The sequence below is a fragment of the Argentina anserina genome, chromosome 4 (genome assembly GCF_933775445.1).
Source record: "Argentina anserina chromosome 4, drPotAnse1.1, whole genome shotgun sequence".
Lineage (NCBI taxonomy): Eukaryota > Viridiplantae > Streptophyta > Magnoliopsida > Rosales > Rosaceae > Argentina > Argentina anserina.
In genome coordinates this window covers 2,010,326-2,035,637 of record NC_065875.1, presented here as the reverse complement: position 1 = coordinate 2,035,637, position 25,312 = coordinate 2,010,326, and the positions used below count along the sequence as shown (strand labels likewise).

At 38.2% G+C, this 25,312-nt stretch overlaps 4 protein-coding genes across 5 annotated transcripts; all 4 read left to right on the top strand.

Annotated features, from left to right (window-relative positions):
- The first annotated feature begins 8,158 nt into the window (after window positions 1-8,158).
- On the top strand, window positions 8,159-12,531 carry LOC126792543 (protein PSK SIMULATOR 1). Its single transcript, XM_050518948.1, has 4 exons — window positions 8,159-10,405; window positions 10,885-11,463; window positions 12,053-12,122; window positions 12,480-12,531. Exon 1 carries the CDS (start codon window positions 8,453-8,455, stop codon window positions 10,238-10,240), a length of 1,788 nt encoding a protein of 595 aa, XP_050374905.1. The 5' UTR covers window positions 8,159-8,452; the 3' UTR covers window positions 10,241-10,405; window positions 10,885-11,463; window positions 12,053-12,122; window positions 12,480-12,531.
- Window positions 12,532-14,078: 1,547 nt separating this feature from the next.
- LOC126792574 (AT-hook motif nuclear-localized protein 7-like) lies at window positions 14,079-14,827 on the top strand. Its single transcript, XM_050518983.1, has 2 exons — window positions 14,079-14,238; window positions 14,381-14,827. The coding sequence occupies exons 1-2, from the start codon at window positions 14,110-14,112 to the stop codon at window positions 14,627-14,629; spliced, it is 378 nt and encodes a 125-aa protein (XP_050374940.1). The 5' UTR covers window positions 14,079-14,109; the 3' UTR covers window positions 14,630-14,827.
- Window positions 14,828-15,400: 573 nt separating this feature from the next.
- LOC126792572 (bet1-like SNARE 1-2) lies at window positions 15,401-18,683 on the top strand. Of its 2 annotated transcripts, XM_050518980.1 has the most exons (6): window positions 15,401-15,549; window positions 16,318-16,459; window positions 17,388-17,444; window positions 17,542-17,601; window positions 17,684-17,769; window positions 18,330-18,683. In XM_050518980.1, the coding sequence occupies exons 1-6, from the start codon at window positions 15,536-15,538 to the stop codon at window positions 18,355-18,357; spliced, it is 387 nt and encodes a 128-aa protein (XP_050374937.1). In that variant the 5' UTR covers window positions 15,401-15,535; the 3' UTR covers window positions 18,358-18,683. The 2 variants fall into 2 exon arrangements, with proteins under 2 accessions (XP_050374937.1, XP_050374938.1); XM_050518981.1 differs by lacking the exon at window positions 18,330-18,683 and having other exon boundaries at window positions 17,684-17,773.
- A 3,359-nt stretch (window positions 18,684-22,042) lies between these two features.
- Window positions 22,043-23,662, top strand: LOC126792561 (AT-hook motif nuclear-localized protein 20-like). The gene has a single exon (XM_050518968.1). It carries the CDS (start codon window positions 22,626-22,628, stop codon window positions 23,463-23,465), a length of 840 nt encoding a protein of 279 aa, XP_050374925.1. The 5' UTR covers window positions 22,043-22,625; the 3' UTR covers window positions 23,466-23,662.
- Window positions 23,663-25,312: the final 1,650 nt, after the last annotated feature.

Below are 25,312 nucleotides of genomic sequence, written 5' to 3'. Positions count from 1 at the left end.
TGATTATGACTAGGGACTAAATGACTTAGAGCTATGGTATGACCAAGCCAAGTTTTTGGATTGATCTGTAGAACAGAACTGAAATTATCGAATAAATTGATGTATGTTCTTAAGGGTTTTATGAGTATAAAACTCCGTGTTGACAAATGTGTTTTGTCTGAAATTGACATAGAGCCATGGTGGTGGATTGTTTATTGTCAAAAACTAGTTATTACACCTATATGAGTCTTCCTAATTTATGGTAGTGAAGAATATAATATATGTCAATTAACATGCACAAGTGTGAACTTGTGTAGAGACAAAACTGATTAGATCATCTTCCAAAGTGTTGAAAGAAACAATGAACCCCTTGATCTGATTCATACAGATGTGTGTGATTTAAAATCAACGGTATCTAGAGGGAATAATAAATACTTTATTACCTTCATAGATGATAACACGAAATATTGCTATGTGTATTTGCTAAAATGCAAAAGTGAGGCCATAAAATAAGGTTGAGAATCAACTCAACAAGAAAATTAAGGCACTAAGAAGTGACCGAGGGGGTGAGTATGAATCGCCATTTGCTGAGATTTGTGCTCAGAATGGGATTATACATCAAAGGACTGCTCCATACTCACCACAATCTAATGGTGTAGCAGAACGCAAAAATCGTACTCTAAAGGATATGATGAATGCTATGCTACTCAGTTCTGGGATGCCACCAAACATGTGGGGAGACGCGATTCTCACGGCAAATTACCTTTTAAATAAGGTGCCCAAAAAGAAAGAACAGAAAACTCCATATGAGTTATGGAAAGGGAGAAAACCATCCTACAAATATTTAAAAGTTTGGGGATGTTTGACCAAAGTGGAAATTCCTAAGCCTAAAAAGGTGAAGAATGGGCCTAAAACGGTTGATTGCATCTTTATTGGATATGCACATAACAATTCGGCTTACCGATTCCTAGTCCACGATTCGAATATTCCTGAAATCCATAAGGATACGATAATGGAATCAAGAAATGCATCTTTCTTTGAAAATATATTTCCACGGAAGTCTAGAGAGGAATTTAATTCTTCTAAACGGGCACGTGAAGACAACCGAGCCGAAACTGATGATGCTCAAGATCAAGAATCTGAGTTGGAGTCCGAATCTGAGTCTGAGGTTGAACCTAGACGAAGTAAAAGGGCAAGGACCGCAAAGTCCTATGGACCTGACTTTCTGTCATATATGGTTGAAGGTGATCCCCGTACCTTCAAAGAGGCAGTTAGCTCTACCGATGGTCCTCTGTGGAAAGAAGCAATCAAAAGTGAGGTTGACTCCATCATGCAAAATCACACTTGGGAATTAGTGGATTTGCCACCTGGGTGTAAGCCTTTGACTTCCAAGTGGATTTTCAAAAAGAAACTAAAAGCTGATGGGTTAATAGACAAGTACAAGGCCAGACTTGTTATTAAAGGCTATAGGCAAAAGGAGGGTTTGGATTATTTTGATACTTATTCTCCTGTGAAGAGAATAACCTCCATACGGATGGTACTTGCAATTGCAGCGTTGCGCAAACTTGAAGTACACCAAATGGATGTAAAGACAGCTTTCCTAAATGGAGATGTAGAAGAAGAAATCTACATGGAACAACCAGAAGGTTTTTCTGCTCCTTCTCAGAGTAAGAAGGTGTGCAGATTGGTTAAGTCATTTTATGGCTTAAAACAAACACCAAAACAATGGCATGAGAAATTTGATAATGCCATGATCACCAGTGGATTTAGAATAAATGAAGGTGATAAGTGTGTATATATCAAAGACATTGAAAATGGATATATCATTTTATGTCTGTATGTGGATGATATGCTTATCGTTGGGAGCAACGATAAGATGATCAAGTCTACTAAAGACATGTTGAATTCTAAGTTTGACATGAAAGACTTGGGACTTGCTGATGTCATTTTAGGAATTAAAATTACGAGAACATCAGAAGGGCTAGTGTTGAGTCAAACACACTATGTGGACAATATTCTTGGGAAATTTGACAAGGAAGGTTTTGGAATTGTCAGAACTCCTGTAGATTTGAATCTACATTTTTCCAAGAATAAAGGTGAAAGTGTTTCTCAATTAGAGTATTCAAGAATAATTGGGAGTCTAATGTACTTAACAAGTTGTACAAGACCAGATCTAGCTTATGCGGTTCATAAGCTAAGTAGGTACACGAGTAATCCTGGAGCTATGCATTGGCAAGCGATTGGAAGAGTACTCAAATACCTAAGGTATACTCGTACCTACGGGTTGCACTACACATCATACCCAGCTGTTATAGAAGGGTTCACTGATGCGAACTGGATATCTGACATGAAAGACTCAAAGTCTACTAGCGGATATGTATTTACGCTAGGGGGTGGAGCCGTGTCCTGGAAGTCCTCAAAACAAACAGTTATAACAAGATCCACAATGGAGTCTGAGTTTGTAGCACTAGACAAATGTGGGGAGGAAGCAGAATGGCTACGCCAGTTCATAGAGGACATTCCTAGATGGACAAAACTTGTGCCTGCGATCGATATACATTGTGATAGTCAATCGGCAATTAGCAGGGCACAGAGTAAGATGTATAATGGTAAGTCTATACACATTCATCGAAGACATAATACCATTAGACAACTACTCTCAACTGGAGTTATCTCTATAGACTATGTAAAGTCTAAGGATAATATTGCTGATCCTTTAACTAAAGGGTTAAACAGAGAGTTAGTTGAAAAATCATCGAAGGGAATGGGACTAAAGCCCATTGGAAATTAAAAATCACTACAGTGGATACCCAACCTAGCTGACTGGAGATCCCAAGATCTAGGTTCAAAAGGAAAAACCAAACTGTAGAGATTAGCTCGGATCACTGTGGGGAGTTCCCCAAGTCCATTCCTATGATAAAAACCAGTGATACCCGTAAAGGATGAGGTTAAGTTAAAACTTTTAATGATTCTTATGCGTCGAGAAATCGAGCAGAGTAATGCGGGTTACTCTTAATTAAGAGATCACCTATGCAAGAGAGAAGTGGGGCCGCTTCTATGGGAGTTAATGAGGGCATAACTCTTATCAAACTACTTGCAGAACCAGGCGTGTGTTCCATGGCCAAAATGGGCACAAAAATGAGAACCGAAGTGTACCAGGGAGACTCCTGTGTAAAGTATGTTATCATTTACACAAATGACGAATAGTTCAAAGACATCGCGTCTACTATTTCGTTAGTAAAGTAAGCATACTTTTATAAGGAAAGGTTCAAAGGGTCAAACCTACCTATCCTATACAGGTTTCAACCGTAGAAATCTATCACCAAATTCTATCGAGTCTTTGGTGGCCAATTTCATTCATGTGGGGAATTGTTGGAAAAATGGTTGGAAAAACCATTTAAAACCAAATTTTAATTGATTAATTAAATTAAGTTAAACTTATAATTAATCAAAGATGAACATAGATTTGAGTTCTCCATAATGAGGGTTACAAGATCATATGTTTGTTTGTGTAATTTGGTTTGTGGGTGAATAAGAAATTGTCACTCAAAGATGGCTACTTAGAATGAGGGAAAGGTATTTGTCCCACATTGGAAAAGAGAAGTGTTGAAAAGACTTTATATATAATCCATTGTGTATGGATTGTAAAGTGTATAAGCCCCCTTATACCCTCTCGCGCACGCGCAGGGGGGTGCAAATCCTAGGTCGCAAGGGAAACTCGTGTATGCCCGTGCGACCTGCGGACACGAATGCAACACCGAATTGAGGGTCGGAACGCATATTCTTTTTGCATTTCCGAAAATTCGGTTTTGACTTTTCAAATTCTCTTGACTGTTCAAATTCTTCTTGTAACAACTGAGTTATTGTGTGTTATGGAGAATTATAACAGAATTGAAATCAATGTTTGTAACATATGTAACTCATATATGTTATGATCTTTTGATTTCTATAACCGCCATCTTATTTATTGCTGATTGCAAATCCTCACAGTATAAATAGCCACCATCCTTTCATTGTAAAATAATCTCATTCAAAACACATTTCTCTCCCACTCTCAAAGTTCTTAGTTCTTCTCTGGTGATAGATAGAGGTACCTTTCGAGTTCGTTGAGGGTTCTAGTTAGTAGTGCAACTTTCTAGAATTGTTTAGTCGTTATATCCTGGGAGACAAGCGCCAAGCATCCTTGCACCGGTAGAGGAGGCGTAAACGTCTTAAGGACAGTGTGGTATCACACACGTCTCGACTAGTTCTTCCATCACAATTCGTTCGGTATTTTTGTTGAATTTCTTTTCGTGTTCTTCATTTCTGATTTATAATTATTTATAATTCAGCTTATTAAATTATGTATGCAATATATCATTGATTTTTATAACAATATCGACCTATTGATGACACATATAACTTATAATTACAGGCAGTGGTCATGTATTATAACTAAACTCAGCTTTTGCACCACCGACACATGTTTGATTTCATAGATGAGACGAAACATTGCTCAACAAATCCAACATGCTGCTGAACTTAAGACGGTTAGATCCTAATTATGTATAACTCGATCAGATGCTTTTAACTTACTCCAATATCTCTAAAATGTGTTTTTAACTGTGTGTTAACACTAGAGGATATCCAATTAAGATGTATATTAGGTGTATGAGACCCTCGGTTAAGTATTCTGTAGTCATACAAATTTCATCCATATATCACTCTACCATCACAAATTTATCGTTCTCTTTACAGCAAATTTGACCTCTGATTTGATCATCATGAACTTTGTGTGTTGCAGATCGAAGTGACAAAGATTCAAGAGAGTAATATATTTTGCTCATTTCTTGACTAGCCTGGCGTTCAACAAGTAGCAGAAACTAGGAACAAATTAAAAGGCAGTATCCCCAAAATGCTATTAGAATATTCTCGATAGCTAGACAATGCTCAACTGATCTGAGATGAATTCTGAATCTTGGTTGGATGAGGATGAAGCTATCTTGGATCAAAATCTTCTTTGTACGTACTGTGCCGAAACCTCAACGCAAAAAATTGGCTAAGCAATGTTCAGAACTGTCAGAACATGCATTGTTTATACGGTTATACGTACCCTACAATCCAATACCTAATTAAGTCTACCCCTTATAACAGATTTTATAAGAAACGCATCGAGTTAAATAAGTTAAATGTCAACAAGCCAATAGGCCAGTTCTCCATCAGAAAGTGATCTCGTATTTCTTCTGTTCTTCATATAATTTTTCATGGAAAGTAAAGGACGTTTTAATTTGCATGGAGGAGAAAGAACCAATTAGCTGAATTAAGAGAAGCTAATTAAGGACGTAATTTGTGGGGAAAAAGTACGTTGAACCAGCTATCCTACTCTCTTCCAATAGATTCTCCATTCCAAACACAAACTTACATCCTAATGGCGGGAATATGGAAACTACAGTCATCCATTTCAACCAAATCCTTTTCAGGTTTTGTTCCTTTTCTATTCTCTTACTCCACTTGAATGTTGATTTGCTTATGTTATTAACAGACTTAGGTTGATTAGGCATCGGCTAACTCGTTGTTAATATATGGAGAGTCCATCGATCGATTAGGTGATTTCAAGCTCGTTGTTAAAATTGAGAATCGTTCTTCATCAAGTTACTGAAATTACTAAATTAACATGCGCATCATAAAAAGGAAAATAGAATGAGAGTCAAGAGATCGATGTAGTTCGCAATTTGTTGTCTTTTTCACAAGATCAAACACTGCGTGTATACAATTGAATATAATGTTGACTCCCTTTGTTCCACTGCCAATAATTTTAGCCGTGTCAACTCAGAAGAGCATCTACTACATTCATATTGATCACCTAGTGTTGAATTCGGATGATAACCAACTTCCGTGTCCAAATCAAAGTGAAAAGCTTAATCAGATTAAAGAAGAAGCTTCTAATGGTCTACATGCGCAAGTCATAATGCATATATTGTGATACCTTTTTTTATATTTTATATTGTGATACCCTTTCGAGTTATAAACAGAGAGGCATGCACAGATACATGATGGATCAAAGCAAAAATGCTTGCATGTCTAAAATGATTCAAAGCTTGGCAAAGCTGGTAAAAGGCACACAATAATCATATCACAGTGAAAGATAAAGTGCTCAAAATGGTCATGTACAAATCTATAGCCTTCTTTGATCATACTATTTTCCTTCTAACCAATTACTGGATTCCATTTCATTTAAAAATGATGGTCTAGATCGTACTATCGTGGTGAAGGCATGCATGCCTAGCTGAGCAAATGGGCACCGCATTAAGTCACCTTGAGCCACATGTTTGATCTACCTATCTGGCATGAACATGGGTGTGTTACATTAGTTTCTCTCTATAATTCAATATATAGCTAGCTATACTATAAACTATGGATCATGTGATCCCCATATACACCAGTATACCAAGCATGCCAAACCCTCTGAAAATTGGAGGTGATTCCCACAAACTCACATAATTTTATGGTTAACTTGTAATCGCATATATTAGTTTATTTTTTTAGAAAAAATATATATCACTAAAATACAACTATAATAAAGAAACACTCGACGATGGAAATATATATATATATATATATATATATCACCATATATTAAGTTAATTCTCTCCTTATATACACTCAAAAGCTTAGAAACTATTTGACTATGAAAATTTAGTTTAACGAGGGTATTGTCTTGAAGAGGTTTTCACAGAAGGAAGAAGAAATATTGAATATTATGTGTAGAATTGAGATAATTGGTTATGGTCTATATATGAATAGTTGATGAATTGATCATCTTTTCTTTTTGGCATTACTTGCTTGCTCTTTGCTGGGAGAATAGTCCATATGGGGCTAGTGTGATAGCCCTCAAGTAAGTGTTGTCTGCAAAAGAACAAGGCACCAACTCCCACTATGATTAACTTTTGAAAATCCCTTCACCCCATCAATTTGGGTCAAGTTTCATCCATAAACATATTTTTCTCACATTGTTAGTAAAATAAGTTTAATCCAAAGTCACAATAGATTGAAAGAGACATATAATGGTGTGTTATTACTTATTAACTTATTCTACTGATAGCAACAACTTAAACTACATCTCTTAATTAGGGGCCTAATAGCCAAAACAAAATGAGCATGCATGAGACGCCATTATAAGTAATTATGATTGTGAGTAGAAAATAGAATTGATCTTTAAATTGTAGTGAAGAAAATGAACACTTTCAAACATAGAGGGATACGAAAGAGAGGGAAAAGAAAAAGAGAAAGGAAAGAAAGAGAAGTGAAACTGAAAGGTGAAAGAGGCCATGAGTTGTTAGCTATGATGGAGGAGTTCTAACTCACCCAGGGCCATGGCATATCAAGGCTCTTCTGTCAAAATGAAAGAGGATTAGGGGAGCAGGTAACCTAAATCTCTAATTAAGGCCTAGGTAGAAGATTACACCAAGTAAAGTGGACATAGTTTTCACCCACAAAACATTGTTACTTCTTGAACCTCTTTCAATTCCTCCTATGAAGATAAAGGTCTCAAATAGGAAAACAAAGGTCTCAAGTCGAATCTTCCATAATTAGATAACTTCTATGTAGAACAATTCCTTACATTATAGCAAAATGTCAAACTTGAGTTACTTGCAAAGAGGTGCATTTCTAGACAAGGGACATTTACACATAGCTAACACCTAACTGAAACTTCAATGTGATGGGTCTAATTGGACCACATGAGCACTCACGTACTGAAGTTACTTCAACTAGCTCTCTTCTATTTCCTTTCAGATGTACCAACAACAGTTTTGGGATATTTTGAGATTATGAGGTTGTGAGGTCAGAGACCATAATCGTGAATTCAAGATAACATTGATAGTGGTTTAGTTGCTTGTTCTTCTTGACCTTAAACCAAAATTGCAAGTCAAACCCAGCTACTTAAATCATCAATCTTTGACTTTGATATTGAATTTGCACTTAATTATTTTATAGCAAGACTTGGTAATTTGAATGCCTTACCTGACCTCATCACTATCAGAGAGCAGAGAGAATCAGACCCTGTAGCCCCATTAAAAAAAATTCCAGAAACAAAAAAAAAACTCAAAACACCCAAAATTGCAGAGTGAGAGTCAGACCCACTTTTGAAACATTTTGAAAAAGCTTTCCACACAGTACTTATAACTCCCAACCCCAAACCCAAGTTGCAAAGCAAGCAAAAGAAACACAAAACCAAACAGAGCTGTGCTACAAAGCAGTGATTGATTCCTCCACTCACTCAAAACATACAAACACAAAAAAAGAACCCATCTTTTTCCCTCCATTCAATTACACATTCTCACTTCTCAAACACCCAATTCCCTCACTGTTTCACTTTCCTTGGGCACAATCTGAGCCTTTCAATCAGCTACCAGAGACCCCCCAAAAGGTTCATCACCCAAATGAGTTTCTAGCCAGGACCCATATTCTGTGAGAAGCTTGAGGATCTTAAGCAATGGTTGCAGAGCCTTGGATTCTGAAGATGGGTAACCAGGTAAGCTCAAATCTAAAGCATGCTCTTTTACTTCAGCATTCAAAGAAACCAAACCCAAAAGCCACCCCCAATAACTCCAACAACAAAACTCAGAAGCAAACTGTAGGGATTCTTTCATTTGAGGTAGCTAATGTTATGTCCAAGACTGTTTATTTATACAAGTCCCTCACAGACTCTGAGATCTCTAAGCTTAAAGTTGAGATCTTGAAGTCTGAGGGGGTTCAGAAGTTGGTTTCATCTGATGAGGCCTATCTTCTTGAGCTTGCTTTGGCTGAGAAGCTAGAGGACCTGAACCGGGTTGCTGCTGTGGTGGGCCGGCTTGGGAAGAGGTGTGTTGAGCCGGCTCTGCAGGGTTTTGAGCATGTTTATGGGGACCTTGTTAATGGGGTCATTGAGGTTAGGGAGTTGGGGTTTTTGGTGAAGGATATGGAGGGTATGATTAGGAAGTTGGAGAGGTATGTGAATGCTACTTCCAATTTGTATAGTGAGTTGGAGGTGTTGAATGAGTTGGAGCAAGCCACTAAGAAGTTTCAGAACAATCAGCATGAGGAGAGCAAGAGGGCTTTTGAGCAGAAGCTGATTTGGCAGAAGCAGGATGTGAGGCATCTCAAGGACATTTCAATTTGGAACCAGACTTATGATAAGGTTGTGGAGCTGTTGGCAAGGACAGTTTGTACAATTTATGCTACAATTCGTGGGGTTTTCGGAGAATCTGCTTTGAGAAATGACCATGGTGGAGCTTCCCCTCCTCCTCCTCCTCCTCCTCCTGTATCGGGGCAGATTGATGCCAGGAGGGTCTCCCAGGAGCCATTGAAGAGGGTTCTTAGCAAGAAAAAGGCGTTTCATTCGGGGCTAGTTGAGAAAGCTGTTGTGGTGAAAAAGGGGTCAAACTATAAGCCTCAGTTTGATTCAAGGAGAGGTGAATTGGCGCTGTTTCGGGCAGAGGATTTCAACTTTCCCTGCGGAACTAGCCCAGGGAGGCTTTTCATGGACTGCCTAGTGAGCAGTTCGGTTATTGATGATGATGATGATGTTAGCAGTGCTGGTGGATATGAGGAAAGGAGTAGCCAAATTTCGAGTTGTGGTGTGGTGAGTGGTGGTTTGAGGAGAGATTACCCCAACAATTCAGGTTGTTTTAGTAGAGTGCAATTGGGTGTTCAATCTAACTCTGGCGGAATGAATGGTTCACCATTTGGCCCCAAGAGTAAGTTGATGGTTTATGCTCCACCTTCTACTGTGGGAGGCTCTGCTCTAGCTTTGCATTATGCAAATGTTATAATAGTAGTAGAGAAGTTGCTTCGCTACCCTTATCTGGTGGGTGAGGAAGCTAGGGACGATTTGTATCATATGTTGCCAACGAGTTTAAGACACTCCCTGAGGACTAATCTGAAGTCCTATGTCAAGAATTTGGCTATATATGACGCACCTCTCGCTCATGATTGGAAGGAGACTCTTGATGGAATATTGAGGTGGCTCGCGCCATTGGCACATAACATGATCAGATGGCAAAGTGAGCGTAATTTTGAGCAACAACAAATTGTTACACGAACACATGTTCTTCTGCTTCAGACATTGTATTTTGCTGATCGAAAGAAGACAGAGGCAGCAATTTGTCAACTTCTTGTTGGACTGAATTATATATGCCGCTATGAGCATCAGCAAAATGCATTATTGGATTGTGCAAGTAGTTTTGATTTTGAAGACTGCATGGAGTGGTCAATGCAATGTGGAGCTTCTTTCGTTAATTAGCAACTTTACTGGATTTGAGATCCTCAAAGTGGTGATAGCGAATTCCTCTTGATTCCCATCACTTAGATGAATAGTTAGGCGGTAGAGCATCAGTTTGTGAATATCCCAGCTTTTCACACTGAAGAGTTATATTGTTGAAGACTTGATTAATGTATTAATTCCAAGGTATGTGAAGCTTTGACTTCTGAAGTACATAATTCTGATTATTTATGGGAGAAAAAAAAAGTATGTGTTGTTGTTGTTGTTGTAGTAATGTTGAAGTAATATCAGTCTCTAGGCTTTTTCATTTTTTATGTTTAGTGCATAGAAGGCTAAGGTTATTTGCTAATACAAATCTCTCATTCACTACTGTCATTGTCACTCTGGCCACGACTGTTAGTTTACAACCAAGTACATAATCTGTTCCCTGGAAACTCTGGATTGCATGGGTGATTGAATGGCCTCTGATCATCCATCCTTTCTGAAACCCCCGACTAAATTTCCCAAATCTTCCACTCGTCAACTTATTTCCCCTGCCCTTTCCTCTTAACTTTCCATCACCTATCTATCTGTGGGATGAGTCTTCTTGAATTTTGTTAGAGTTCACTACGATGCTGAATTCGTGTGTTTAATCTTTCACCTCTTGTGGTATTGACTCGGACCAGTATCGACTGGATGTCCTGGTGAAAAAAAAATTACTCATTTTCATATGGTGGGTGCTCCAGTCAGCCGAATTCCCTTTGTAATGGTAAGTATGGTCTGCTGGCCGTGGCGTTTTCCCATCTCAGGTATGACTATGAGTTTACCTCCTTTTCTATAGTCATCTATTGTACCTCATCGCTGGTTCCTTCCCAACTTCATTCTGAAAGTTCTTATAATGCTAGTGTGCTTTACTTGCAATCTCTGTGACAGTTCTAATTAGAACTGATGCAAACCATTCTGTTCTTTGTCTTTACTTGCTATGATTGTGGCCACTTGTTTATTTTATGGTCTTTTGGTTTGAAAATTGTGGAAAAACTATGATTGTTGCAAGCTCTGCAAGTCCCCAAGACTGCTACTGACTTTACCCCAATTCATGGGCCTGTTGATCGTTGTCCACGGGAAAGGGGCAGATATGATATGACCTCTTTTGCTGCTGATCCATAAGAATAGCTTGTTGCAATTGCCGGCGCTGTTTTCCGGGATGTGGCTACTGGAAACTTTTGGTTCATTAGTTCCATTTACATGTATCCTTTTACAGCCGCGTAAGTTGAGTTCTAAAATCATTTCTCTCAATCAAGAACTCATAATAATGTTCCTTAGATTCTCCAATAAGGTTCTATTTGCATTCTTATTATAGATGAGAAACAGGGTGGCAGCTGCACCCATACTGTTTATACACTATGTCCAATTTTAATAAAATTATTAAAGCTAATGGTTTGATTAATGTTCCAGCCAAAAAGAGGTTAAAGAGCTATCTTTTACTTGGTATAATAGCAAAGCTTTCCCTCATTGCATTTGTCTAAACGTTTAGACTGTAGACAGAGCTTTCCCTAATGCCTCTTGGTTCTGATCGAATGGTAAATTTAATAACAAGGCTCGTTCTTCTTTTAAAATATTTCAAATTTGAAGTTATGTGGCTGCAACATATCCTAGCTTGTCTAACGGTCTAACCTAGGTAATTTTGTTTGGGACACTCCCTTACTAGTTGGTCAATTCCAACTTCTAGCTAAAAACTGGAACACAGGTTACTGGTGATTTATTTACAACTATTAAAAGTCTGCATGACCAAATTTCTACTATTCAAAACCAACTAACCTCTAATTGGTCTGATGATCTCTGTTTACATTACAGGAACAAAAAATTACTACTCGACTTACTGATGTTTTCCAAGCTAAGGAATTTTTTGGGCACAACGGCATTGGTTAGCCCTTGGTCCTTGGAGATGAAAATACAAAAAATATTCAGACTCAAGCTCTTATTCGTAAAAATCATAAACGCATTGGGGTTCTGGCATGAAGATATATACTGCTACACGGCCTTTTACACAAAGAATGTATCTCAAAAAGATATTACGTAGCTTAAAACTTAAAATTATTGGCACGGTTGATCGAAATAAAAAAACTTCAGTTATTTATAGCAGTTAGTTTTTGGTGACAGTTATCGGACTAGGCAGTTATTTATACATTACAGTTATCTGATTTTTTGTCGTTCGTGCTATAAATCTGCACCCCTTTGGCAGTTCTGTGATTCTCATTTACTCATCTGTTCTCTTTCACAGGTTCCAGACTTTGACAAAGGTTGATGGAGAAGATGGAGTTTCATCTTCTCAAAAGAACTCTATGGCTTTGGCTTTTAGTTGTTTATCGTGTCTTTGTTACATATTGGTTCTTACTTTTCTTGATATGCTGTATTGTAGTTTGAGCGAGCAATGCACGCGAGAGATGAACTGCCTGCAGAAGGGATTGAAGTGAGAGCCGCTGAGGCTTCCTCAGGGTACCCTATGGCTCATAGGGCGGTGGAGCACAAGGGCACGGTGGATGCTGGGGAGGCGACTCCTGAAGGAGGAGGAGGAACCGGTGAACCAAAGAAGAAGAGAGGGAGGCCTCCGAAGAAGACTGGGGGGGAAGAGCAATCCTCAGCCAAAAGTAGAAAGGGAACTGGTCAAGGTAGTGGCGGTGGGGGTGGAGGTCGTGGACAAGGAGGAGGGGGTGCGGGTGGGAGTGGAGGTGGTGGTGGTGGAGGTGGAGGGGGAGGAGGAGGTGGTGGTAGGGGTGAGTATTTTTCCATTTTAAGTTTACTAATTTTTGTATTGCACTGTAGCATGCATATTATTTGAGTGGTATTTTTACGATCGTTATGTGGATTTTTGGTTGATTGGTTTTGATCGACAGTTCATGCCTGGTCAATATCACTCGGTATTTAGCATGTTGTTAGGATTTGAGAATGTTACATGCATATGTGAATATAATTTTGATGTGAAATATTCAGTTCGGTTGTGACAATATCTGTAGTTTGTTTTTATATCTGATGCTAGCAGAATAGCTTCTAATATTTGATTTTGTGTTATGTAAGATGCTTTCGTCGGAATTTGGTGTGAAAATCATAGAAGTAGAATAAGCAATGGATAGAGACTGGCTTTTCTTCATCTCACCTGCCATTCAGTAGTGCAGTGCGTCTAGGGTTTTCGATTGCCATCAATACATCTGTTGCATTCATGCATTCTCACTTTTATACATCCCTGCAAAGCTTTTGGATTAGTAAGGACAGTACGAATCAAGATCAGAAGTTCTCTAATCAACTAAAACCTTAATTTTGTAGGCAATCCCAATCCTGGTGCAGCTTACGATGGAAGAAGGTTCACGCCCCAAATCATCTCTGTCAGTGCTGGGGAGGTCTGTGTTGATCAGTAAACTGTTGACCGAACAATTTAGAAGTTATATGAGAAAAACGTTATAAAGCATTTACTTCATTCATTATATGAAGTACCTCTTATCGAAAGATATATATAGAATGCTATATATTTTTCATTTAATGACATTCTGCAACATTTTCGGTGATTCATAGTCACATAAAATAATAGCTATATATTATACTTCATGTCTTTGTTAATTTGTTAACATTGTTGTGTGCTGTCTGTGTTTTTGTTTGGGTTTTGAAGGATGTCATTCAGAAGGTTCTGGAATTCTCACAAGATGGACCCCGAGTAGTTTGCGTGGTTTCTGCCAGTGGGGCAGTCTCTAGTGTTGTTCTGGGCAAACAGGATAGATCACTCAATGTATGTTGCGTACTATACGTACCCTTTCTCAAGACACTTCGGATTCAAAGATATTGACTCTATTGCTTAAATGATCTTTTCCCCTTCTGTGTTAACGTTTTCGTCAACGTAGGGTAAATTCGATCTCTTGAGCATGAATGGATGCCTTGTGCCCCGTGAAAGACTCTGGTATGGACAGTTAGCCGTCACTCTTGCGGGTGCCGATGGTCGAATTTATGGGGGATCCGTTAGTGATTCTATGCTAGCTGAGAGTTCTGTCCATGTGAGGCATCTACATATATTACACAAATTTTCTTTATCTGTTTTGATTATACAATGTACTTTATATCTTATGCATTCCCTTCCTTGGTGTGAGACAATGTTGGAAAATTTTTCTGATACTATCTATTAATGTTTACATGCAGATTGTGGTGGGTAGTTTCCCTATTGGTGATCAGAGAAGAAGGGGTAAGCAGATCCAGGCTGAATCATCACGTAGTACTGTGCCACCACCGCCAGAAGCACCTGCGCCGCCAGAAGGACCGGCGGAGCCACCTGAGCAGCCTGATGCACAGGCGGAGCCACCTGCGCCGCTACCGGTACCATCATATTTTAGAGAAGACTGGTTTTGGGATGGGGTCATGGAGGGCTGGCCACTATTTCCAGGAATGTAGGTAGCAGGTATATGCATAATTGCATATTGCTGCCGATCACCAGTGTAGGTCGAAGTTTATGTACGTATAGATCTCTGATGTAGTTTATAATTAGGGTTCTATTTCTGAACGTAGGTCTATCAATTTGTGTTGTGTAATCGAATTACCACTGTGGATTAACATATTATATATAGTTTATTTGTAAAATTAGTAAGTTTCTCAAGCATCATTGACAACTTTGCGGTACGTAGTTTATGATTGTTTTCGCAGCCAATAATATTCTTTTGTACAAATAATAACACTTGTGATCTTGTATTACTAATAAATGTTATTAAGGGCATTTGGAGATAGACATTGTGTAATTTTTGTCTAAAAAGGATGAACGCGACTCTCATTTGATTATTCTTTTTAACTCATCATTTCAATACATACTCAAACGATATTTTTTATGTCCACATTCCCTTTCTCTATACATGTTCATTCTAATTTCGATCTATATTTTAGTACTGAGAAAACCGACTTCCTTCTCTTAGAGTCAGATGCTCGGCTCCACCATCTCCTCCACCGTTGGGGTCCTCCTCCTCCTCCTCCTCCTCCTCCTCCTCCTCATCCTAGACCACCCATGTGTAAAAAAAATCATGTCATTTTTATTTTATTTTCGAAATTTGAAACTGAGAAAATGGAAAAAAATTTACCAATGAAAATTTATTGGGCCATTGTAATGAGACGACCCAATAAAACCGTAAATAACTGTTCCTTTTTTCAATTCACTTCTATTCTTCTTCTCCACCATTTCAAACCTTTCATTTCAACTCTCCGTCGTCTCCAGATCTCTCTTGTCGCCGGAACCTTCGACCGGTGTCTTCTTCCCTGCTCCGAATTCCGATTAAGCGCAGAGCGACGGCGAATCTCTGAAGCCCACCGCCGATGAGTTACAGAAGGTTTGGCTTTCCGTAAACACCTACATTTTATCTCATCCAATTTGTGTTGCTCTTCGTTTGGATTCAATGTGTGTGATCTGAGGGATATTGTTTCATTGTGATTTTGGATTTTTGATTCTGCAAGTTTCGTTAGCTGAATTGAATTGATGATTTGATTGTTTAGGTTGTGATGAACATTGTTGAGAGTTAGTTTTGTATTTGATTAAAAGTTTGGAATAGGATTTGTGCAATGTCGGTGTAGGTTTCGGAGAGGAATGTTGCCAAGGACATGCTTTGTAGTTGTAAATTAATCGAGACAATGTGTTATATTGCGATTGAGTTTATGGTTTTCGCCTAGTGGAAATGGAATTTGTATAGAAGGTAATATGGTGGTGGTTGATTTTGCATGAGCCTAGATTTTGTCGCTGTTATTTAAGTTAGAATTATGTGGAATTGGCAGTCTCAAAGTTCTGTAAGTGCTTACAATGCACTTGAGTTATGAATCAGGTCCCAATGTGTGGGGTTAGATTAGGATGGACATTAGTTTCATAACCTACTCAAGCGAAGAGAACACGTCAATGTGTTGCATTCTAGTTTTTATTGCTTGGGGTTACTTTTAGTGTTTGTCATTCCAAGAATGTACAATTAGCTTTGGATTAAAGCGTTTACTGTTGGAGACTCTCTAGATAAGATATTGTGTCAAAATTAAAATGAATGTTTTTTAGCTTTGTAATAGTACTATTAAGTTTTCTGTATATAATAATTTAGTGGTTCACTCTTTCTGTGCAGGGAGCGTGCCTCCAAAACATCTCTTTTAGATGGCCTTGAGGAAGGTGGTCTCAGAGCCTCCTCCTCATACTCCGATGTAAGTGATCAGGACAATGACAAAGCTGTGCAAAGTTTGCAAGACAGAGTTGTTTTTCTAAAGAGAGTAAGTGTCATATGGGTGAATTTCTCTAGTGATTATCAAACTGTTGTTTTAGAACCTTCTGTTCAGCTATAATCTTACACACTATATATAATTCTAAACCTTGTAAAGTTAATATTTTTCTGACCATTAGAGTATGTGTATGCTATAACAATTTTAGAACGGTTGTTTTTGGAGTTGAGAATAAAATCTTTTTAGGAGTAGAAAACAATCAGTATCACCATACTTTTGTATGAATGCTGGAACTCTGAATCTTAGAAATATCATCACATGCATATGCATAATAACAACATGATTCAGGGTGCCTGTTTCATGATAGTCTTTTCTGTCCAGGCCGTGAAGGTGACTCTTGTCAGTCGTTATGCACTTAAACGTGTCGTGGTTATTACTTTTGCTTGTCTGCAGAATTGTTAAGCTCTTTAAGGTATTCGTTCGCATCCAAGTTAAAAGATAATTTGCTTTGGATCAATTGATTACAGTTGGACGATGGTAAGGAACAATCCATGGGAGTTTAAACTGCCTTCAAAGTTTGCAGAACATGTAAAGTATGTTCAATTACAATATGTTTGGGTACTGCTACCTATTTTCACCTTTTGTAATCCCCATGCATCTGGGAACAGTTTGCTACTCCTTGATCTAATCATGCATAAATCGCTGTCATCATCTATTTTGATTGATTAGAGAATATTGTTTGTGTGGAGACTTGGATTGGACACGCATTAAATGCTAGAAACTGTCCTTCCTATTGAAAGTGGACTCAGATTAGTTTCTTCAGATATATATATATATATATATATATATATATATATATATATATATATTATGAAAGTGAAAATGCTTGAGTGATCATAGTTTAAATCCTTATATTGTTATATATTAAATTTGATAAATGGAGGACCAAAATGACCCGGGATATATGGGTTATTGACAGTTAACTGGTGACATACATGAAGAGGTGGAGAGCCATAATCGTTTGCTTGACAAGATGGTATGTTTGTCACAGTTGTTAAACATTTGCGTCTGATTAATTTTTTTAATCTGAAAGATTTGCCTATTTATGATACTTTTGTCATCTTGTCGACCAGGGAAATGACATGGATGCATCAAGGGGTATAATGTCTGGAACAATGGCTCGGTTTAAAACGGTATCCAAACTAGTTCTTCAACACTTCCATTTATTATCATTCATATTCATAGTCATTATCTGAGAATTGGAGTTTTCTATAGGTATTTGAGAAAAAATCAAGGCGGCGAATGTGTGTACTTGTGGGATATTTTGTTGCCTTCTTCTTAATCATCTACTTTCTCTTCAGGTAAACATTCATCATTGTATGTGCTCTCTTATTGCAAGATCAGTGCTTTATGTATGAACCGGGATGTGGTTAACTTGGCCTCAAAATATTGTGACCTCTTATCTTAGAGAGATTTTTATGCTCTTGACTAGTGATAAGTTGATAGATAACACATAAGAGGCCAAAGAGTTAGATGAAGATTGGGAAGAGCGTGGGCACAGATGTTAAGATGGATAGTTGTTATCATGAGATCAGTTAGAAACCGTGTCCCAGATAATAAATGAAGTGCATATGCGTGAGCACAGTGATAAGCCATCTTAATAAACCTAGAAATTATTTTTCCATGTCTTGATTTTATGTTAGGTGGCATTGGTTTCTGATACTGCACCTATTTTCCTGAGTACTTACATGGACAGGATTTCAAGCCCATTTTAACTTAATTAGCAATCTCCCTGACAATCCACATTCAGTGATGATCAACGTGGTGATTTGTTACTTTTATTAGTATACTGGTCGACATTTGGAATCTCTATTTCAGGATCATATTATGTGGTTGATGCTCAGTTTGTTTTTATTTGCAGGGTTCGCAGATTATTTCTTCATGGTTGAAGCAGCTTCAAACTCCTGTACTTGAATCTTTTATTACGTTGTTTTGGGTATGTAAACGGCTATAATCCTAACATATATCGCAAAATGAATTGGCCAATTGGGCATATTAGTCAAGTCATGTTGTCCCGTGTGTCTTGCTGGAAGTGCATATGAAAAATGATTTCAAAGCCGTTCAGCGGCAGGAATGTTTTTCATGTAGTATAGGTACAACAAAGGATTGAACAGTAGGTTGTATCAGGATGTGATTTAGTTGTTGCATTGTGCAATATCATACAGTGAACATGTGTGTCTTACAATCTTACTGCATCTTTTCTAGCTGAAAGATAGTATCCATACTGACCTTTTAAATAGATCAATATATGTTTGGTGTATAAATATTCCTTAACATTGATATGCAGCATTTTCGGTGGGTACCTGGCTAAAAGCCGAGTTCCTTGTAACAGCAAAAGCTAATACACCAGGTCAGGAACATCAGGATTGTTTACTTAAAGTCGTCTATTCTTTTCTTTAGATTCTGTCGTAGCTTGTTTGGTTTTGCCTGAAGCTGGTGTGACTTTACTGCCTTTACAGTAAATCTTATCTTGATTTGGTCAGTTCTTAGAAAGCGTCGAAGCAAATCATAGAGGTCGTTAGTTGTAAGTCAACTTAGGTTCGTTACTACGTTTGCATCTGAAAACTACTCCCTTTGAAATAACACTGGTCTTATGTGGCATTATATAATATGTGCATACAAATACACAGACAGAAGTGACGGGATTTATGGGCGTCAAATAGGCTAATGTCCAGATTTCCATAATTATTTTCTTCTTCTCTGGCCTGTATCTGCAGGTCTCTTTCCAATAACATTATTATTACACAATCGTGCATTATTATTGTTCTGTCCCTTGTCCCGATTTCAATTTTCAGTCTCGCATAGATTTGAAGCTGGACCATTTCCTTATTGTCAACTTCCACATTAATAGAAATGAAACTTAATGGGAATGAAGGACAAAACAGATCATAATACTATGCTAACATTGATGTAATAATTTGGTTCAGATGATGCCTCGCCGGAATATGCTACTATGCTAGTGCCCCAGTCGACTTTGTTCCTTCATATTTTCCGATCACACTGCGTTTCTTGAGGGTGAAGAAGCAAATTCGCTAACGCTTGCAGCTCAATCATTTGATTGTTCTTTTTGGTTTTTCCCTAAAATTTTGCCCGAAGAACTTTTTTCAAAGGGCAAGTTGGGGCTGGTTACACGGGGAAGAAACAAATTAGCTGATTAGGTATTTTTAAGAAAGAGATTAGGTTGGGGCCAAATGAGATTAGGTATTACGACCCAAAATGAAGGAGGTAATAAGGTGGAGATGCCCTTACTTGGCCCCCACTGACAAGAGTGCTTATCCATAAAATAATTTACAAATCATAGTTTGTAGGGCATTGGACTTTTGATTATATACTAAGTTAATCCAACCTGCCGTCGTATACATTAGTAATGCCTTCAACAGTTCAACCAAGAGCTCATATCGCCGGAAAGGTTTGGCATGGCTTAGGAAGTTGTCCATGGATACACGCATCAAATCTTCGGTTTTTGTTAAAGATGTAAGCGATCTCTCCATGTTTAACTATTAGGATAGATTGGGTAACGATAATTATCACCCGCATGAGACAATAACCTTATCTAGGTGCCCATATATATCTTATATACAAATAATACAATTATACAATGTATATGTATTTTCATACATGGGGTTGCCTATTGCCCTATTTATGTCCCTTGCGGGGGCATGTGGTGATAAACTAGCTACCAAAGATTTGGGAAGTCCATATCACTCTGATATTTATAGATTTGTCACTATATTACCAAAGTTAAAGTGCACCTCGGATGCTCCACCATGTTATTTCATTTGTACCTATGTTGGTTGTCACCATCACCAACCCTACGTTTACTAAACTTATGTATTGGGGGTCTGTATGTTGTGGTTTGAAGGAGATTACATTACATTAAGAACACAAAAATACACAAATACCATGGTGCATTAACATTTTTAGAGTCATGTCAATTTTATCCCTCTCAATACGTAAAAAATAAATGTATTTAATTAGTATAGGGCTCATCCCTCTAGTTACAAACTTACAATTGAATAATGATCAATAACTTTGTCTAAATCTACCATTAAAAAAAATCATAGTTCTTAATATGAAACAACAACGATAGTAGATTAGTTATACATTACATAGTGCAATCCTTAAACTTTGAATATTTGGCTGCATTATACACCAAAAAATATAGTTAGTTAGTAATTAATTGTATATATGTCGTAACCGGTTAACCGCAGTGGCTGAGAATACATTTTGTTAGCAATTTCTTACTATTCAATCAGGCATAAGCTTAGGTTTTGTTATGTTATCTAAAATTCTGTTTAACTTGCACGGATGCACATCGATCACGTTCTGAAATTTCTACCAATTATTCTGTAATCATTGGTCTTACTCGAGATTAGTTCTTAAATTATGTGTTTTTGTCAAAACCATGGTACTAAAGTCTTATTAGTTAACACTTCAATTCCAATTAGTACCAACTTTTTCTAATTTTTGCAAGCTGGTTTCACTTACCACTTGCTACCCGGAAATACATCCATTTGTGATTTGTGCTTCTATAAGTTGTGAATTTGTGATGATTGTTATCTCACTCAGTGGTTCTAATCACATCAAAGGAACCTTTCGCGCTGTGCTGCATACTATAATAGATGAGCATAAAGAGAAGCAACGATCAGTTGGATGTAATTAGCATATACCAATTATCGATCTCTTTGCAACTTGTGCTCAATTACGATCCAAGAAAGAAAATCAAAACCCAATAGCTAGTTTCCTTGTTTTTAACTTATTTGTTCATATTCTTGTCAACATACAAGAGAGAATCCTAAACCAAAACATATGAGGCAATATTCCATGCATAGCCTTGATTTGGAGTAGTTAACCACAGGCTTTGGGAGAGTGAAAAGGTGTATCAAATTTAAGCTTACTTTTCACTGTGAGGGTACGTATTTAGAAAAATCCACAAGCTAATCTTAAGTAAATCGACCTAATTTCACCAATTTTTTATAATGTGTTCTTTAAAAACGCAAAAACATGATAATTTCTTTTTTGCCGCTATTATTACAACTCTCTGATAATCATTTCCCTGTCTTCCCTAGAAATTTTTTTGGACATCATTAATTGTTTCTCCTTACTGAATTATCCGAAAAGTCTGCGTAAGGAAATAAACAATACAGTACGTTAAATTCCAAAAATGACCAAAACCACAAAAGGAGAGGGTTTTAGTCATTGAAAAAGGTTGGGGCAACTGCTAGTGGTACTAGTTGGAACCAGCCCCAGCCAGGTCTTGTCCCAGACTCTCTCTCTCTCTCTCTCTCTCTCTCTCTCTCTCTCTCTCTCTCTGTGAGCAGTAACAATAACACTGTCACTGTGAAGCACACGGTCACCCTTCACTGAGAGTCTCAGAGTCAGAGACAAAGAAACACCCACAATGCCTAATATGGCCCCCATATGTAAACTTGGTCCCAAGAAAACGACGTGATCCCCACGAAACCCTAACACCGATCCCTCCCAAAACACACTTCACTATTCTTCCGATATCTCTTATTTTAGACAACAGGGTTAAAATTGCAATAGAAGCTCAAATCACAACAGCCCAGAGCTCATCAGCTAAAGCTAAAACACCAGTCAGTCCAAAAACACCCCAAAACACTTTGTATTTGGAATTAAATGGCAGTCCTCTCTTTTTATATATAAATATACTCCTTAATTTCACTTCAATCCCTCTTTCTGTGCTTTCTTAATTTTAATTATTCTCCTTCTCTCTCTCTCTCTCTCTCTCTCTCTCTCTCTCTCTCTCCTTCTCTGTACTTGATTCTACAGAGCAAGGGTTTTTGCATCTGTTCCATACATATATTCTCTATCCGGCCAGACTGAGATCATGACTTCTACATCAGACATGTTCATCACCACCAATAATTGAATCTAATTCTGTTTTCTCCTCTAACTTCACCCTCCTTAATTCTCTCCTCAAATTCTAGCTCCAGCGTCAGCGGATTGTTAGGTTACAGCTTCGCTTCAGTTTTTCGCTTCCTTCAGTCTTCACCTCAAGTTCTGACCTAGTAGAAGGGAACAAGAAAACTAAGAAGCTTAGAGTGAGTCCTTTTCGTCTAAGTTTCCTATAATTATATCTAAAATTGCGAGTCTGGCGAATCCGTGGTGGAGCGGTCAGCTGGGGCTGCCAGGCATGGACTTGGCAGCCAATTCACCAGCAGCGCTAACCAAGCGCGAACTTGAGATTTCCATGAACGAGAACAGCGGCGGAAGAAGCAGTGGTGGTGGAAGAGACGATGATGAAGATAGAGATCAAGGAGATGAGCCTAAAGAAGGAGCTGTCGAGATTGGATCTCGAAGGCCCCGAGGCCGTCCTGCCGGATCCAAAAACAAACCCAAACCGCCCATCTTCGTGACCAGGGACAGCCCCAACTCCCTCAGAAGCCACGTGATGGAAGTCGCCGGTGGTGCTGACATCGCGGAGAGCGTGGCACAATTCGCACGGAGGCGTCAGAGAGGTGTTTGCGTGCTCAGCGGGAGTGGCTCTGTGGCCAACGTTACACTGAGACAACCCGCTGCTCCGGGGGCCGTCGTAGCTCTCCATGGAAGGTTCGAGATCCTGTCCCTGAGCGGAGCATTCCTGCCTGGACCCGCTCCGCCCGGGTCAACGGGCCTGACCGTATACCTTGCAGGCGGTCAGGGTCAGGTAGTAGGGGGAAGTGTTGTCGGATCACTTATCGCCGCTGAACCGGTTATGGTGGTGGCTGCTACTTTTGCTAATGCTACTTATGAGAGACTGCCTCTTGAGGAAGATGATGAGGCTGGAAGTGGAGGAGGCCATGGAGCCTCTGGAAGCTCTCCGACTGGAGTGGGAAGTAGTGGAGTTCCTCAGTTGCAGCCGCCGGGGCACGGCGGGCAGCTACCTGATCCATCGTCGCTCCCCCTTTATGGTCTGCCACCCAATCTGATCCCCAACGGCGGGCCGCTCGGGCATGACTCTTATCCCTGGCCTCATTCAAGAGCGCCCTACTAAGAAAAGAGTATCAGTACTGCATCTTCGTGCTCAGTTAATCCTCCATTTCTTAACTGAGAGATATGTAAACTAGAAAGATGTAGAGAGAGATGTGAATTGAAAGGAGAGCAACTTGGGGATGTTCTCGATGTTATATTTGTATAAGCTTCATTGAGTTTGCAGCAATGGAAAGTATAATAACTAATATTTTGCTTTGATTTCCAGTTGGTTTCTGGCCTCTAATTTAGATACTAATTCTTGATCCAACATGATCTCTAGCTGGTGTGTGTATTATAATTCTTTGTATAAATTTTCTTGGTGGGGAAATTTAGTTCAGTTTTGTGTGGATCAGTTTTTAATATAAGTGTCAATGATTTGTAGTTTATTACCTGATATGATGGATTAGACTTGCAAGATTGTTATATAGAAAATAATTTATAGGAGATCCGGGCATATCGGCTTCTGAACATTTTCATTGGCATCTTGTATCGATGTGTCTTCTTAAATTTTACCCCTTTACATATTGGTAGCAAAAATGCAGGAATTTGTGACCAAAATTTAGTTGCTTCACATTTCAAATGCAGCAAACTTCACTGGGTGAAGAAGAAGAAGAAGATTCATCTAGGTCAAATCAGGTGTGTAATTGATAGGGACTATAATCGTATAGATTCTTTAATTTTGTTTTTAAGTACATTTAGTGTGATGCCTGGAGTTTAATTTACATATAGCCTCGAAAACATTCTGTACTCCATTTTGTATAACTTTCTGTATAAATTATGGACATGATTGAAGCCTCTCCACATCTAGAGCTGAAATTTAATCTCTTTTATTAGCCTTCATTTGTTTCGAACGACTGACACTGCAGCTTGTAGCTAGATTTAAGCATATACATGCAGATATTTCTGCTAATTAATCACGTATTTGATTACTTGGTAAAGGAGGGCAATACAGAAGGCTCTTGTAATTATCTCCCTAGCTAGTTTCAGGCTTAAACTATAAATAGAGATATCTATCATAAGCTGAAATTTTTCTACCTTTAATTAGATTGTATCATTCACAGATTGTTATTAATTGAAAAGTTGAATATTCTTACATTATATTTCAGGTAGGATAATAGCGATAGTTCAATTCGCTTGATCAGTCCCCCCTAAGTCCCCTTCTTTCACCTCTCATCATCTTCGAAATTCAAACCTTACAAATTTTGAAGGGTAATAAGCTTTTCCATGTTCGCACGGCTTGCTTTTCTTCGATGACTTGTTTGATTTCACGTTCGAAGAATCACAAAGGCCATAAAGAGACTCAAAGAATGATCAAGTCGTCTATTCCACCTCTGGAAAAAGAGAAGAAGAACTAGTACTAGAAGAAGAAGAAAAGAGAAGGGCTCTTCGGTCTAGCTGATCTAAATATATGCACTCGATCAATTAGCTATCTAGCTTCCATTGAGCACATAAGGGAAATTCTAATCTAAATTAATGTATGCTATGCATCAAATTTTAAAGTTGTAAAATCAGTCATCAAAATGCCAATTTGGATTACCACTTGAGTCGTTGAAGTTGTAATATTAATCCTCAAACTTGTAATTACAACGTTGAGGTACCACTTCGACACTAATTTTGTTACTTCAACTACTCATATAGTAATTTGAATTTACAAATTTAAGGATTTATATAACAACTCTAAGGACAATATTTACTACTTTGATGACTTATTTTACAACTTTAAGGTCAAATTCAAATCACCACCCTAATCTTACCATGAACAAAATTGGCAATTTGTAAATCAAAGTTTCTTTATGCATACTGCAAAACAAGGACTTCCAAAGTGTGATAAGTACTTAAAGAAAACTTGATCAAACATCAGAGTGATCA

What these genes read in the sequence shown, in the direction of transcription:
- LOC126792543 (XM_050518948.1), top strand. Translation starts at nt 8,453, where the DNA reads ATGGTTGCAGAGCCTTGGATTCTGAAGATGGGTAACCAGGTAAGCTCA.
- LOC126792574 (XM_050518983.1), top strand. Translation starts at nt 14,110, where the DNA reads ATGAATGGATGCCTTGTGCCCCGTGAAAGACTCTGGTATGGACAGTTA. An exon ending in TAGCTGAGAGTTCTGTCCAT is followed by an intron (nt 14,239 to 14,380) that starts GTGAGGCATCTA and finishes GTTTACATGCAG; the next exon opens with ATTGTGGTGGGTAGTTTCCC.
- LOC126792572 (XM_050518980.1), top strand. An exon ending in CAATGGCTCGGTTTAAAACG is followed by an intron (nt 17,602 to 17,683) that starts GTATCCAAACTA and finishes AGTTTTCTATAG; the next exon opens with GTATTTGAGAAAAAATCAAG. An exon ending in ATCATCTACTTTCTCTTCAG is followed by an intron (nt 17,770 to 18,329) that starts GTAAACATTCAT and finishes TTTTATTTGCAG; the next exon opens with GGTTCGCAGATTATTTCTTC.
- LOC126792561 (XM_050518968.1), top strand. Translation starts at nt 22,626, where the DNA reads ATGGACTTGGCAGCCAATTCACCAGCAGCGCTAACCAAGCGCGAACTT.